General features: G+C 35.6%; 1 protein-coding gene across 1 annotated transcript in view; it reads right to left on the minus strand.

Moving 5' to 3' along the window:
• Positions 1-17725, minus strand: part of LOC145672638 (putative maltase-glucoamylase 2) — a 246467-nt gene that overhangs the window by 83617 nt on the left and 145125 nt on the right. The window contains 2 exon segments of the mRNA XM_081741799.1: positions 9616-9732; positions 12597-12842. Of these exon segments, the coding sequence (XP_081597925.1) occupies positions 9616-9732; positions 12597-12842 (363 nt within the window).

Raw genomic sequence — 17725 nt, forward strand, 5'->3', positions numbered from 1 at the left:
CGTCCACATCAAACATTCATCTGTCAGTTGCTCCTTCTCCTCCATCTGTTACCAAACCTTCAACCAGTAACGCTGGATCCTCATTAGAAGCACGCAGAAGATCATGCGGATTGTTCACATCAAACACTCCTCTGTGGGTTGCACGTTCGTCTGTTACCAAACTTTCAACTAGTAAAGCTGGATCTTCACTGGAAGTAAGCAGGAGTCCATGAGGACCGTCCACATTATACACTCCTCTGGTGGTTGTCAGTCCTCTTCCCTATGCCACCAAGGAATATATCGATGAACTAGTAAATCTCGATCTTCTCGAGGCCAATCTAAGATTCTGATATCCTCTTCTTTCAAACAGAACTTATTTCTGAAACGGTGCCCTCCATAGACCAAAGGCAAACGTCGACCAGCACCAAGAAAACTACAACAAAAGACAACTCCTCAGGTTAGTGAGAAAGTAGTGTACAAGTGTCCATTATGCAATATCATCTACAGCGATCCCCAACAGAATATCGGATCCAGTGCTCAAGATGCAACGAATGGTGGCATGAACAATGCACATCATATGGAGTGGGCACCTTCATCTGTGACAATTGTTAGTGCTCCCTTGGGTGCGTATTCTTGCCCCTTTGATTTTCTACTCTTGCCCCACATATAGGGCCCAAGAGTACGAATTTAAATGTTTTCATTTTACGAGTTGTAGTTCCTCCAAGGATACAGATATATAAAAGTTAAGTTTATGTTCCTAAAGCATAGTTCAAGTTTTGTGTTCCAGTTTGGAAAAATATCGATAATAGCCTAGCATTTATGTTGAACCCAATAGGTTCTTCAACTCCAGTCTTCCCAGTGTTTTATTACTTGTCGGGGAAGTAAGATGTGAAAACTGAAATGTCCCTGAAGTTCGACTAAGCAACCTTATACTATGGAGGTAAGACGGTGCAATTGAAGATTACACAATCTTACTTCAACGTACCTTACAATTACGTAGTTACGCGATTCATATTGAAAGCAAAGCACTATACTTAGTTATATATTTCTCGATAAAATATATAACACTTATTTTTTCATAAAGTACTTGCACATTTTCTTATTTCCATTTTTGAATTCTGTCATTTCCCCTATTTGTTCGCGACGGGCGAGAACAGCGGAGCACGAATAGTTTGTAAAAAATCTAATATTGTCAAGAAAGCAAATATTACATGTTTAATGTCAAAAGAAACTTTTAATAGCTGATTCTTGGCTTTGCACACATATTTACTTAAGAGGTATTTTAGTTCTTAAAATTATAAATATTAGCTACCACATCATCCAGAGCAAGTATATTCTTCTTCTGCTCAACACAGAGTGAGGAATTCTCTTTCTTTTATTGTGTAGTTAGTTGGACACGATATTTGCTCGAAGTTTTTTCGGACATGTTCATCTTGTGAAGCTTGTCAAAAGACAAGTACACTGCACGTAAACTAATTTGGATATTTAGAGAAATGAATAATTGTGTTTTAGTAATCTACAGACAACAATCTTTCACTCGTTACTTTTACTTACTGAGAATTTTGTACATCTCTTATGATTGAAACTTTTTCATATTGTGTATATCCATATTTAATCATCTAGTTCTCCCAACTCTTACCAATACCATGCGTACTTTCACAGCTTTGCGTTTCATTTACACATGCCAGAGTGCGCCACTAGTCAAACTTGAAAATCGTCGTCCACTATGGTGTCGGATTTGGAAAGGAATGAAAACCACCAAAATACAGTAGCTGTATAGTTTACTATGTTGAAAGTCTTCAAAAGTTAGGGTGTGACATAGATGCTCGAGGTGACTATCAGCTACAGAAAAACCTTGAAGAACTCTGGTGCAACATCTTTATAACACTGAATAAAGATACTGCGATTGGTAACTGTTACGAACCATTACGTAAATTCATAAATGAAATTTCAGAATTAGCTTAAGATTTAAAATTTGATATTGAGTATCATCACTTTACATAGCTATGTTTAGTGAAAGTAAGTCTTAAAAAGCACTATCCGCAGAAATGGTTTTGGATATATTCAAGTCTAAGATTAATATAGACTTTCGAAAATTTTTCATTCCAAAGAATTTAATGTTCATTCAGGATAAGAAATAGTACGTTCGTGAACCCGGACACGAATAAGGGGCTTTTGCGAAAGTAAATTGCAGCTATTATTTTGCGATACTAGTAACACATGAAATTATACAATAATGCTGTAATAATAATAATAAAACCTTGAGCTCTGAACTATATTTTCCTTTGAGTTCTTAAAATAAATTATTATTTATTATGTACTAATTTAGATAATTATCTTACCATTAATAAAAAATATGTTATTGCTGCTATATAGAAACACTAAAATGTGACATATAGTTAATTATCAACAAATCATATCACAAAACAACAAAATATTCAAAATTCTACTATTATATGTAGAAAAGAATCTTGCTAAATCTATTTACAAAAACGGAAAACTGTTTTTTTTAACTGGATTATGGCTTTTAATTATTACGAATAGTTTCACAATTAATTTTTAAAATCTCTTAGCATATTATACAAGTACAGAAATAGTTAAAGATTATCATTACATTTTCTTTAAGAATGAAAGATTGACTTGGTTAAAGTAAAGGTCTGAAGGTTAATAAATAATTAACATAAGTTTTCATATAAACTGTTAAAGGAAAGTATAATACCAACATCTGAGTGTTACCAATGGTTAAACTACGAAGAAAAAAGTTAGATATAACCCATTATAAAATGAATAAATGAATACATATTTAACCCTTTCGTCGAAAACGTATCTAAAAAGAATTTTCCTCCGAAGGAAACTGATAAATCATTGCACTTAAATTTAATACACTTCCGTTATATTCTAATACTCTGCTACTTCGTAGGTGATGAAATTATTTTCTTGGAAGATGGCACACCTGCTGACTAAAACTTATAAGAAGTTGTCCGTGAAGGATCATTGCTAAAATTTTGTGCATGAATGTAATATATTTCGCTTGAACTTCTGATACTCTGCTCTTTCGTAGTACTCTACACCATGCAGTTTTTATTCCTCAATAATGATACATCAAATTGCTTAAACTTGAATATATTATTTTAGAAAAATATTTTTAAGAAAGAATTTGTTGGGTCATTGCTAAGATATTGAGCTTCTGTTGAATATACTACTCTCGTAGTTCAAATATTCTGCTCCATCATAGTATTATACACGGTTAAATTCCTTTTTTATATAAGAGCTGGTACATTTAGTGGTTAAAATTGGTAATGTTATTGAAGAAGGATAATTTTTTAAGAATTTGTCTGTGAGGAAGTGTTAGTAAAATGTTGTAATTTATTTTATACTTTATTCTATACTTTATGATGAAGGTTCGAATGCCGTACCTCAGGATCTCTAGCATAAAAACTGCCGGATCCGGAAAATGTAGTCATTACTTCTCTAGTTTTTATCCTTATAAACTTTCATCCCGTACAGTAATGGAACAGCTCCGCCAGAATAATGTATAGTGCTGTCAACAACCATCTTCAAAACTTACAGTATTATTTCGTGATGTAACTTTGAAAAATAGTTTACAGTGAGTTTTTTTTATATCTTTTAATCTTTTGTGCTTTACTGTTTTACTTTTCAACTTAAGTTAGAACGATTGAAAGTAATGTACAGCAAGTAATATTATATACAGTTATTTGTTATACTGTACCTCTCACCTTTATTACTGTACGTACCATACGGGCCTTCACTTTGCAGAAACGTCTGTATTATTCGATCTCCCGGCCACGGATAGTCAGGTCCTCAGTAATCTTGGATCTATAGTGTAACGATTCGTTTGTTAAGTTAGAGGTGCAAAATTTGTCATTTAATTTCCTAACGAACACTAATGGAATATGTGTTTCAGTGTTTTCGAAATTGCCAACACACAAAACTGATATCGACACTGTTTCATCATCACAGAAGTACGACTGAATTCGTTTGAAATGAATTTTACAACATAGCACTTGTTGTGTATATTTTATACGGTGATTGAACACTGGCTTTTGTTTCTGCACTTCTGGCATATGATCGAAAAAAGCTATATATATGCAGGGTTATTCTTTATAGACTTTTACTACCTCAGTTATAATTCTTTCTTGGAACCGCATAAGACTTGACTTGGTTTATATACTGCAAAACACTTCAAGTTTGCCTCAATTAGTGAGTAGTTGCGGAGTTGACCACACGCGGCGCCACCGGTCAGTCGTTGAAAATGAAGACTCACTGGTGCGGAAAGAGCTAAGTGCGTGTTTTGCTTTGGAGAAGTAAAGGCAATACCGAGTGTGCAGCGTAAGTTTCGCACACAATACGGCAAGGAACCACTCAGCAGACCAACAGTGTACAAATGTCATCAGACATTTGTTGAAACAGGTTGTTCTGTGCGGCACACAAAGGTTCCAGACACTCACCCGTGACTGACGGAAGCAATTAGGAAGAGATTTGTTCACAGCTCTCGAAAATCTACTCGACGTGCATCACAAGAAACTGGTATACCTCAGACTACTGTTTGGCGTGTATTGCGTAGACATTAGTCCACGAAGCCATACAGACTGTCCTTGGTTCAAGCACTGAGTGAAGCGGATAAACATACCCGACATGAATTCTGTGTTACCATGTTGGATCGCATTAGTGGTGACGAGTCATTCTTGAACAATGTAGTATGCAGTGACGAATCAACTTTTCACCTTTCCGGCCGAATCAACACAAACAATTGGCGTATTTGGGGTAGAGAAAATCTACATGCACACATGGAGCAGATTCGTGGCAGCCCCAAAGTGAACGTGCTTTGCAGAGCAAAGGTGTATGGATCATTCTTTTTTGCTGAGAGCACCATCACCACATCACCACATCGACTTTCTTGATATGTTCCAGAATTTCCTTGTTCCACAGTTAGATGAAGATGACTATGATGGCCGCTTGTTCTGACAAAAAGATAGCGCCCTGTCGCACTACGTGATAAACATAAGAGAATTTCTTGATCATCATTTCCCAGATAAGTGGATAGTTCGTGGTAGACCAATTGCCTGGCCGTCACGGTCTCCAGATTAATGGCATTGTAACTAAGCTTGATAAAGCGGATGCATTTATTTTATCAGAAAACAGGTTCTGATCATATGTAAAACAAAAAAAATTCTATAGAAATAATTAAGAATTTTATGATGTAACATTTACTGTATGTACACAACACTATAATTGGGCACTAAGTCTGTTGTGTTGTATATTAAATTAATAAAGTACACGCCAGTTTCTTTCTTTGTGGGGATATCGAAAGACACTGTGTCCAACGTCACGAGGGCATACACAATTCATCGGCAAACGACGTCTGCAAAGCACAACAGTGGTCGAAAGACAAGCATGTCAGATAGGGACTGGAGGGTATTAAAATGGATTGTAAGAGCTAAAAAGAAGACCACTGCAATGAAAATTACGTCTGAACTTAATTCCGGTCTACAGAATCCGGTTTCGTCGAAAGCAGTGCGACGGGAACTTTATAAAATGAAAATTCATGGCAGGGCCGCTATCATCAAACCCCTGGTCACAGCAGTAAATGCAAAGAGGCGTATCCAGTGATGCAAGGAACACAAGGCGTGGACTCATGAGCAGTGAAAACACGTAAAGTGGTCCAATGAATCGACATTTACCTTGTTTCCAACAAGCGGTCGTGTTTAGGTATCGAGAACACCATCGCAGCCCAATGATAAAGACTGCTTCCAACTGTAAAGCATGGGGCAGGTTCTGTTATAGTGTGGGCACTGATATCGTGGTTTTCTGCAGGTCCTATCATAACCCTGCATGGAATGATGAATGCTAAGGCGCATGAGGCCATTTTGGGGGACCAGGTTCTACCCATGGCCCTGATGTTGATGGCATCTACCAAGATGATTTGGCACCCTGTCACGCTGCAAAACCGGTGAAATCATAGTTTGAGGAGCATGAACAGGAGCTATCACACCTCCCCTGGGTCCCACAATCACCAGATCTGAACATCATTGAGCCATTGTGGTCTGAGTTAGAAAGGCGTGTTCGGGCTCATTTCCCTCCACCAGCATCCCTTAAGGAACTGGAGCAAGGTTTGGAGGAACAATGGTACAAAATTTCACACACGACGATTCAGGAGCTGCATACGTCCATTCCACGTCGGATCCAAGCTGTTTTGGACGCAAAAGGAGGCCCCACCTTATACTAGATATGATTTTCACACTTTTGCAAACGTTTTAGATCTTTTGTCTAACCCCTGTATATATATATACATGTGTGTGTGTGTGTGTGTGTACGCGCGTATGTGTGTGTGTGCTGTTTTAAAACGCTCATTTTAACATCTATTACTGATAAATTTTTTAATTATTCAGTTCGTTCATGGTTTCAAAACAGGCCAGTTTTGAGAAGGAATTCGTCAAGTAGGAGGGGCCATAACGTCATATGTTTAGTCTTCAAGAGTATAACGCAGGGCAGTGCGATGAAGGAGGTGAAGTCCCATGATAAGTTCCAAGAACTTCACTGGAACATGTTGTGAATTTGGGAAGGCTGGGAGTGCTAGCTAGTCCGTCACAGTTGTATGTTCCCGACACATCAAAGAGACATATCCCTGATGTTGCTTTGCATGATATTGAGAGTACTGAAAAGCAAAGGAATTGCAAGTCCTGCTACGACAGAGCAAGAAAGATCAAATGGATCATATACATGTGCATCGAATGCCAAGCATTTGTATGTTTGTCAGATGACGGCGTCTGCTGGCAGGAGCTGCACACACCATCATAAAGTTAGTGAAAGTTTCTGCTTTATCTAATGTTCTATTGATAAGGGAGGAACCCTCATTAGTTTTCTGCATTATCTAATGTTCTATTTTTGCTATGGCTAAAGGAAAAACTTCTACCGCTCCTTAAATTTCAAGATATCAGATTGATATTTTTCTCACGTATTGCGTACACCACTTAGTATTTTTAAGTGATTTTGAGATCTTTACGTTAACACAGAGCCGGTCCAGTGAATCCTAAACTTTGGAAAAATGGATTTTTTTAGAAAAAAATTCCAATTTCCTCGAATTCCCCTTTTCAGATGTATGATACGGACATACGTACAAATGGTACCATTCGGAATGCTGCTTTATTCTGAAGAGAATGAGATACAAACCATGACACTAGGATAAATAGTAATGATTCAGTAGCTGCTTCACTGAAGGTCTCAAATTTACCTTAAAAGTCCAAAATCTCAAAAGGGTTAATTGCTTACGGTATCTTCTCTAAGGTTACTTAGAAGTGTGTCACACCTATAAATATGTCAAGCCAATTGTGTAGATTTCTATGGAGATAAAATTGAAATGAAATGTCTAGTGTTACTTCCCACAGTTATGCCTTGTAGGCAAAAGGAAATGGAAGATTAATGAATTTGGTTGACAATGAAATAGTTGCTAGAATGAGAATGTGGAAAAGGAATGAGAGAGGCACAAATATAGAGGAGAAAAAAACTAATGTTTAGCATTATATATAAGATAAAGTAAACTTTTGATTAGATTTGGACGTTTATGACTACAACCGATACCAATAAGCGGTGTAGGAAAACTTAAGTGTCAATGGACAGTCACTTCTATACATGTAGGTATACCTAAAGTCTGGCTAACATGCATTACACGTTCTTTGAATCATAGCAAAGCAGTTGTTGTGTTTAACTGAGTGGTAGAGTGTATGAGGTCATAGGTTCGAATCCAGGTGGGAAATATAGCATCTTTTCTGATTTAATTTACATTATTTACATTATTAGAAGAACATTTTTGATAATATTTATACCTCTCTATGACCTTTCTAGAAGTTAATGACTTTTCAGTCTCCCTTTCTCTATCTTACCTGTCTTTAGATGTATTTTAATTTGAATAGTTGTTTATTGAATCAAATTGATCTTAGATACGTTATATTTTCTTTCTCTTCTATCCATTTCATCTCTGGAGATAAATGTTCTGGCAATACGCACCAAGAGGTGATTTACAAAAGTTAAATTATCTACATTCTCATTGACACATATTGTGGCACTCACCTTAGACTAGCGTATCACAGAAGAAATCGAGAAACTGAGAATCCGGATTTCCTAAGGGATAATATTGCATTGATGCTATGAATCTGACTCTTAATTAGATAGACCTACTCCTTATTTCTCTAGTCAAATTAAAAACTTATCACAAATTCTTATTAAACCTCCTCTCTTATACGTAAGTGTAGGGAAATTTCTCTAATCTAGGGAAATTTCATAGGCAAATTTAGCAGAAAGGGAAAAAGGAATTTTCCGATGAAACGTCGAAAATCCAGGTAATTTCTCACTCTCACAGATTAATCAATATAAATGCTTAATTTGTTCTTTGTACTTCAGAAATAAAGGAAAACAATAGCAATAGTTTCTGTATGTTTCATGTGTGTTCAAAGTATTATCATTTGCATTAATTATTGGTTGGGTGTATTTGAGTGTATTTTTGGGCAGCCTAAGATTATTCCTTGTGATATAGGGGAAGGCTTTTGAATGAACACGCCCAGCTTTGAGGTCGGGCATTCACTTCTTGTGCATGGAGTCTTTGGTTCGATTCCAGCTCTCGCCAAGTGAACTTTGTGGTGGACAAACAGCGTGTGTGTGGGTTTTCTCGTTTTCACCCATTTTCTTTATTCCACCATTTCGTTCATTTCTCATAGTCACCGTCTCCTTTAGCCTACCAGACATAAACGTGGGACGTAAAACTCAAAGATTTCATTTTCACTTTTGTGCATGTTTTTTGTTAAGAAAAAAGTGAAAGAAAAAGTAAAAAAAATACAAGCAAAAAGCAAATAAATGAAACATATGTGGTTGTTACTTCCTTTAATATAACTAAATTAATATCATCGTATAACTTCTGTCATAGCAATTGGACTCTCAACAAACTAGGGAAAATTCGGTAAGAAAAGGGAAAATTTTGTGTCAGTCGAGGGAAGTTTTCCTAAGGAAACCTACGAACACTGTAAGTGGTAGTTACAAACTTTGCAAGGCTGTGATGAGAACGCACTTTTGATCATGTTGATCCATATATACACAGTTGCGCACAGAGTCTAACATTATCACAGCATCATCAGACTCAAGATATAGTCTAATTTCAATCATTTGCGACATATTGTAGTTCACTCCAGTTAATTTAAAGCATAATAGGTTACATTTGACAAAACTTCAAGGTGGAAATATGCATATTATGAAAGTATTAAAATTTGGAACGGAAATATGCTTATAAATCCTGGAGCCACTTTAGGATTGTTACAACTAAAAAAAAAAATAAATAAAATAAAAAAAATAAAAAAATAATCAAGCGAAAGGGGTAAGAGCACAGTGAAATACAGACTATAAACAACCTTTAATTAGAGAATTACCTTTTCTAAAGAATGAAACAGGTACACGAACTTCCTATTTTTAGAAATTCCGATCTGAACAATTGAAAAAAAAACTGTAAAAAAATAGAGATGACACCAAGAATAATACTAGTATTTTAACTATATATATATATATATATATATATATATATATATATATATATATATATATATATATAAGACCAGTTACATTAATACTTACAATAGAAATGCCAGAAAATTTAAGACTACTATGGAAGTCTTTCAACTGCGACATCCACCAATTTCTCGTCGATGGCTTTAGGAAATCAGCAAACGCCATTTGCGAAGAAGACCAAGTCTAAATATAAAGGAAATATTTTATCAATTATTTAATATTAGTACAACGTAAACAAAAAGTTATCTCCATTCGTGATCTTCAGAAACAGAAAGACATACAGGGCATGTTATTCAGTTTTAAATCCGTGTTATTCAACACCTGCACCAGAAACATTCAAAGATATCCCGATCTGAATTTCTGGAACCAATGCCTGGAAGTGTGTTCGTTTACGACATCCTTCCCAAATGCTTGACGCATTCGAAGTTTTGATGTGGCTACTGAAAGGTAAGTCATAAAGGTGAGTCAACTGCGAACGAGCTGCTTCGATATTTCCATTTCTTTTTCACACTGGACGACGCTACTGAAAGGTAAGTCATAAAGGTGAGTCAACTGCGAACGAGCTGCTTCGATATTTCCATTTCTTGTTCACACTGGACGAATTATGATTGCTATGAGTGCGCAACGTTTTTGCTTTCGCACAGTCAGTAGTCATACAAACCACTTTTGCTCTTCCAGCGCGTACATCACTTCGTTTCCCCTCTAGTAGTATTACAAACAATCGTACGTCAAATTTCAATAGCTTTATCGATGAGGTTGTGTTTTGTTGGATCAGGTTTCATAACAGTCACCATTTCTTTGTTTGGATATTCTTTGAAATTGAAGTGAAATGATTGTGTAATATTCCCAACTTGTGATTTGGTGCCAAATTCTTGTGAATAATTTCAAGACTCGCCCTAACCTAGCTGGAAGTGATAAATTATACTCAAAGTGGTTGAAGATGGACGAATGCTCTGCATTCTATTCCGTGGACAATGGAATACGTTATGTGAAATTAGTGGCGTTGGTAGTTCTATTCACTGCAGCAAACCATATATAATATTTCTTCTTCTATACCAAAGGAGAAATTTCATCGCTACCGATACCTTATCTTGTACGTGACAAAGCATTGTAATATAATACCCTACTTTTGTACAAGAAACACTCCTTGACTTCTGTAGTAAATATGCAGTAATTCCATTATGTAGACTTCGTATGTAGGTGGTACATTTCGTTTCTAGAGGAATCCAAAACTATCCATAGCAATGCTAAATCTCCTACTTTCATAATATCTACAAAGGGATATCAAACAAACTGGTAACATGTTTCTTATAGGCCAGAAATTTTTGCGCCGAGTTTTTGATGTCAATTCTTGGATATCTAAATTTCTTCATTATACTTAGTATCTACTTCCCCCAGCCAAGGAAAAAATCACACTATTTTGTGAACTGACTGGGAGTACTCGCAAATTGTTGGGCATACGAGAATCATTATCTGGGCTACGTACATGATTCATGTGTAAAGGAGAGACTTGTTGCAAAGATGAAGTGGAAACTGGATGTCATTAGTAATGACGTTTATTGAATTCTCGCTAGTAACATACCAGTCTACGTAACTTTCACACCAACATGATAGTATTATTTTTTATGTTCGTCCTGCTGTATCACTCATTTTTTCTTTTACAAATTTGCTATTTGTGGGACTTTTCAAATATCCTGTATAAGTATGGAAGTTTCCATGAAGAACGGAATGTGAACCATAAGTTTATAATCAAAACATATTAGGCGTTATGCAGAGTCGTTTTGACTTGTGATTAGTGTCATACTAAAGGCCTGACTACTGCAGGAAGCATATATTAGTCGAGCTCTTTAGTATAGCACTAATCCAGTGTCAGAACAACTCTACATAAAGCGCATTATGTCTTAATCTCTAACATGTCTGACAAGCGAATAACCATTTTTTGTAACTATGACACGTGGACAAGTGTCCAAGCCACTGATGTGAGTCCAAGTATAGGTAACTAATCTTATTAGCCGTTGTATACTTCCCTCGGAGAATGTGACACAAGCACGGAAATTTGTGGAAACAATATTTTCGAAGATACCAAATAGATAATAATATAAAATTGCCAAAAATATTGATCGAGTTAACTTTACATAGCTCACTGGAGTTGACATCGTTACCCACAAACGAAAAATACGACTAGAATAGCCTTCCCACTAGTCTGCGTAGCATGTGCGCCTTTGGTGGAGTGGTCACATGTTCGATTTCCGCTAAGAGAGCATTGAAATGTCAATGCATACTGTATCTTTAAACTGCAGGTCTCCGTCTCACATAGCCTCAATGTTATAAAGAGACATCAATCTCCAATTAACAAACAAAAATTTCCTTCAACGATCAGAATAAACAGTGGAATTAACAAATATTGAAACAAAAAAAAATCTTCCTTTACGTAATACCCATCTCCGCTACTGCGTAGCCTTACCTTATTCTCCCCTGGCGCGGATGAGATCCCATACTATACTAAAGGATAGCGCTTTTGCATTTGAAGGTGGCGCTACAAGTTCCCTTTAAACGATATTAGCAAGTGAGAGCCCTCCGGTGTTGCCATGTCTTTCAAACTGCTCAATACTCGCACTGTACTGTGTCTACTTAGCAAAACACCCATTTACCACGTTACAACGTCTTATCAGAGTATTTGCTTCATTCGCCTAGCTCACACATCATCTATTGTGTTACACACTTTAGTTTGCGGTAACCACTTAGCACAGCCAAGTGTTTATTGTACAATTACACAATAGACAATTACAATTACAATTACACAATTACACAATTGTGTAATTTTTAAAAACAATCATAATACATGTTAATATTTAATATATTGTTGCTTAAATCATGAGATATTTATTTCAACTACTGCATATTGAAGCCTTACTTAGGTTTTCATATCTATTTTTACTTAGTAATTATCTACTTCACAAGCTGAAAACACGTAAAACAGATACTTTGTATTTTCTTACTCTAAGAATTGCTTGTGTCTTATATAAGAAAATTCGTTCCACACCTACCTCTCCAAAAATCATCGATTCTCCATTATCCAAATTCCATGTAAGAAAGACTTCCTCGTTTTGTCCATTCTCGAATGCAGGGTAGTTGTCTCGTTGAGCGTCTATTGCTGGATCCAACCGAAGAACAAAATGCAATCCTTTAGATAATTGTCTCTCGATGTAAGATGGGAAACCCATATACTTGTCTTGATCATAAGTAAAATCAGCGTAATTGTCCATATAGTCTACATCACAGTGTTGCACATCCTTGACAAAGCAAAACAAATTTTACTTACAGAACATACTTATGCTAAACAAGTCTTCATACATTTTTGGTGCACTTAGTTATGTTAATTTCTATTTAATTTACCAATAGTAAAATTGTGTTACTCGTGCCTAAATTTTTTTCGGTAGTTATAATCTGCTTCCAATACAAAAATATTCGAATTCAAGCATAAACGCCTTTATTGAAGTGGACATTTAGTCAATGGTGCTCTAACACATGAATTTTCTCGGTAATAGAAGAAATAATAATAGCTTAAAACAGCGAGAGGACTGAACTTACTTAATATTTAAAATATCTATAAATTTCTGTAAAAAAAAGTTAAATTCATGTTCTCTGCCCCGTCATCACAGAAAACGGCTGAATCGATCGAAGTTAATTTAGGAAAATAATTAACAATTCTCTCGAGCGTTCTTATCGTGTTATTTTCATGAAAAATGAGTATCAAAAAGTTGGAGTAGTTTCAAAATTTATACTAAAACTATAGTACCTCACGACACCCTCAAGTGAGGCAAATTTAACTTTGTATATCTCTCCTTGGCATGTTTCTCAAAGTTTTCGGAAATTTCGTTTCTAAGGAATTGCAGGGAAATTTTCTAAACATATTTTAATTTCATATTTTAGGTTCATTAATTGGGCAAAGTGAGAAAGTGTTTGAACTGTTTAAAACTACTTTTAAAACGTAGTTAGCAAATGCGTCGACCTGCTTTATTTTATTTTTATTCTACTTTGATTCAAATATCTATCGTAATGGAATAGAGGACGCGGGCTTCAAATATATTTTTCATTTATTTTCTATAAACTTATTCTTTTTGTACGAGGAAAATGAATTTCAGCCAGTCATAAATGAAAGTAAAAACGTGTTATATATGTGTAGTACCTAGGATATTATTTATCACATAGAAATAACACACTTGAAAGGCATGAAGGAAACCATAGTAACCTTCATTTTAAAAACTTTTGAGTTCAGAAAAAAATGATAACATCCGTGTGAACTGCAGTGTGGATACAGTTCAAGTTAGAAACAACAGTATGCTAAATACGAGTATGTTCAGCTCACATAAGCATTATCACCGTTTTTCGTACTCAAATCACAAGTTTTTAAAATGAAAGTTACAATTGTACAATATATTGATACGTATAATTGTTTGTACATGCATGCTATCATGTCAAAAGATTAATTTCTATGTTGTGTGTCAAATGAAATGTACAGCGTCTCTCCTAAATTTGCGACCTGAGGTATTTCCGAAATGACTAAAAATGTGACAAATTTAGTTACGCAACAATGTACCCATGTCAGGGGCCTGTAAAAGTCTGTGAACAACGAATAAAACCAGGGGGTCCATCATAGGGTCCTAGGGGCCAAATTGAAAGTTTTAAATGGAAATACCCATATTTTTATTGTAGATTCCGATTCTGCGATCGGAATTAAGCAACTTTTACTTGAAAAACATTTTCGTTATTCTATTTGATGACGCTGTAATCCCAAAAGAATGAATATCATCGTACGCACGTGCGTCATCTGAGGCTGACGGTAAATTAAATACCTCGAGAAATACACTTACTATTTAAATACGTGTCCAATAATTTTAAAAAAAAAGATCATTATTCATTTTTGTCATGTTTATGTAGATAGTATAATGACGATTTGATTTGAATATGGGCCATGTGATTTTCTTTTAGAGGTAAAAGTGAAATTGAAGACATAAAGAAAATTGGTGGACCTATTAAAGTTTAAACGGACATTATAATTTTGTTGCTATGATTATGTAGATGTGCATAATTACGATTTGATTTGAAACTGCATGTAATTCCATCTGAGAGATAAAAGTAAATGTGAACATGTAAAGTTGATCGGTAGATCTATTAGTCATTAGAAAAGAGAGCAAATGTGCTCTAATAAAATTAGTGAAGCAAATAACATTTCAGCAAGAGAAATGAAATCATAGGAAGGTGGAAAGAATACGTTGAAGACTTATATGAGAGTAGGGATAGACCGTGTAGCCTAAATGTTGAAGTAGAAAATGAAGTAGGCGAGGATGATAAAGTATTTAGTATTCTTAGGGATGAATTTGAAAAACCTATATCCTTGATTAGGAATGGAAAGGCAACCGGAGTAGATAACGTACCAATCGAATTCATTAAAAATATAGGAGACAAAGGAAAGAAAGAATTGTTCCGACTATGCAATGAAATATCTGAAACAGGAGAACGGCCAAAAGACTTTGTGAAAACGATCATGATGTCAATGGCTAAAAAATCAAACCCAAAGAGATGTGAGGATTATAGAACTATTAGTCTCATATCTCATGCAGCTAAAATTCTGTTCCGAATACTGAACAGAAGGTTATATGAAAGAACAAATAAAGAAGTTGAGGAGGAGCAGTTTGGGTTCAGACGAGGCAAGGGCACAAGGGATGAAATTGGATTATTAAGGGCGATCGGTGAAAGATTTATAGATAAAGGGAAAGAGGTTATGTTATATTTATTGATCTAGAAAAGGCTTTTGATCGCGTGAATTGCGAATTGTTGTTGGGAGTTCTAACGAAGATATGGTTGGAATGGAAAGATAGAAGACTCATAAGAAATTTATACATGAAGCAACAAGTAAGTGTTAGGATAGGGGAAGAACTGACGGAAGAGAGTGCAATTGGAAGGGGACTTTGACAAGGATGCTTCCTCTCGCAAACACTAATGTCTATCTAGAAGAGATAGTGGAAAAGAGTTTACATCATGATGATGGCATTTCGGTAGAAGTTAGAATGATTAGATGCATAAGATTTGCAGACGATATGGCGCTTGTTGCAGAATCTGAAAAGAAAATCAATAGAATGTTAGAAAAAATGAGAAAGGGCTTTGAAGAATATGGGACGAAAATAAATGTTAGAAAGATAAAAGCTATGGTGATTGGAACGAAGGGGTCTTTGTCAAATATAAAAGTAGGAGGGGAGAAAATAGAACAAGTGAATAGTTTTCGATATCTGGGTAGTATTTTTAGTAAGAGCATGAAGTGCTAACGTGAAATAAAAGCAAGGATAGGAATGGCGAACGAAGCCTTTCTGAGAAACAAAAGTCTGTTTTGTAGGACCTTGAATAAAGAGTTGAGAAAAAGACTTATAAGATGATTCGTGTGTAATGTTGTACTTTATGAGGCGGAAACATGGACATTACGTAAAGGTGACGAAAATCGACTGAAAGCCTTCGAAATGTGGGTCTGGAGAAAAATGGAAAGAATTAGTTGAGTCGAGCGGAGAACGAATGTGAGAGTGTTAGAAATGGTGGGTGAGAAAAAAAAACAATTTTAGATATTATTAGGAAGAGGAAGAAAAACTGGTTGGGACATTGCCTAAGAAGATATTGTATCATGAGGGACGTCCTAGAGGGTATGGTGGCGGGAAAGAGAAAGAGGGGGCGAAGGAGATTACAATTAATGGATGATATAAAAACAGAAAGATCATACGGGAAGACGAAGAAGGTAGCGGAAGACCATAGAGCATGGAAGTTTCTCAGCTGCGGCAAGTGACCTGCCAATAAAGGCAGAATACCAGAATACAAATATCAGTGATTATGGCGGACTTTAGTATGATTGTGGCTTAAGTCAATAAAAATTACATGATGTAACCAACACTCTTAAAAATTAGCGCCAACAGCGCCAAATCATCATAATCGAATTATGTGTAGGACTGAAAAGAAAAAGAAAAACCTTCGCATTGGAATACTTCGACAGAATCCACATATATGAATGTTGGTAATTATGTTTCTAAGTTCTAACTTTATTATATACAGTATGTTACCTGTCTTTCTTTTCCGTCTTACTCTTATAATTTCTCCTAGTAGAAGTTGCATACACACGTTTTCGTTTGCGATGTCATTCCACTTTTCATGCCCTAGCACTTTTACGATACCCCGAATTATGTGAAAGTTAAGAATCAGTGACAACACCGGAGGGGAATAGGGGACGAGCGTCCGTCCCATGTGACGATGCCTGCCCCTGCAGACAAAACGTATTATGAAATAGGTGAAGTAATATAAAATTACCTTTATCGTATACATAATTTTGCTGTCTCGATTTTTTCTGTTCTTTCGCTTACTCCCACCTAATTAATTAAAAGTGTCATCGTCACTGTTAAGAATGCTTCTGTTAGTTCCTGTTTCAATGTATCCGAATTTAAAATACTTATCACTGAATATTTTATATGTTAAGAAATAGTTACTGGCTCAGTGCAGCAATCGATGCAATTTAGTTCACTATTGTTCACTGCGTAGGCATGACCTGGAAACGCCTGCTAAATCGTAGCTCAAATATTAATACCTGCTAAGGTATGACCTGGAAACGCTGCTAAATCCTCACATATTAATGTCTGATGGTTGCATAAGAATTTGTGATTAATTTTGAAAAGGTTTTATTTTGACTAGGGAAATAAAGTAGATATAGGGAGTAAAAGCACAGATTTGAAGCAGCAATGCACTGTCACCTCCGAAAAGACTTGTGTTCTTAGTTTTTCGATTTATTGTCTTGTGTGTTAAATTAAACACCACAACATCTATCACTGATGGCTTAGATCAACCTACTTTTTAAAATTGCCTCTGTATACCTATTTGTCAAAACATTCATCTGTAGCCAGGATGTAGAGAGAAGAGTAAGAAAGAGATACAACATATGTAAGATTTATATGATTCACTAAGGGACTATAGGAATTAGAACATCCGAGTTAAACACAAGTAACTGAGTGACAGTGAGATCTAGAAATCTGACCTTTCAGAAACGTCCTAGAGAGGTGAAAATATAGTTAAAAATTGGAAAATGAATCACGTAATTTATATTTCTTTTCTTATATTCTTTTCTTATCTCTGTTGCGTGTACGTG

This window comes from Thermobia domestica, chromosome 16, assembly GCF_964235325.1.
Source record: "Thermobia domestica chromosome 16, izTheDome1.hap1.1, whole genome shotgun sequence".
NCBI classification, from domain to species: domain Eukaryota; kingdom Metazoa; phylum Arthropoda; class Insecta; order Zygentoma; family Lepismatidae; genus Thermobia; species Thermobia domestica.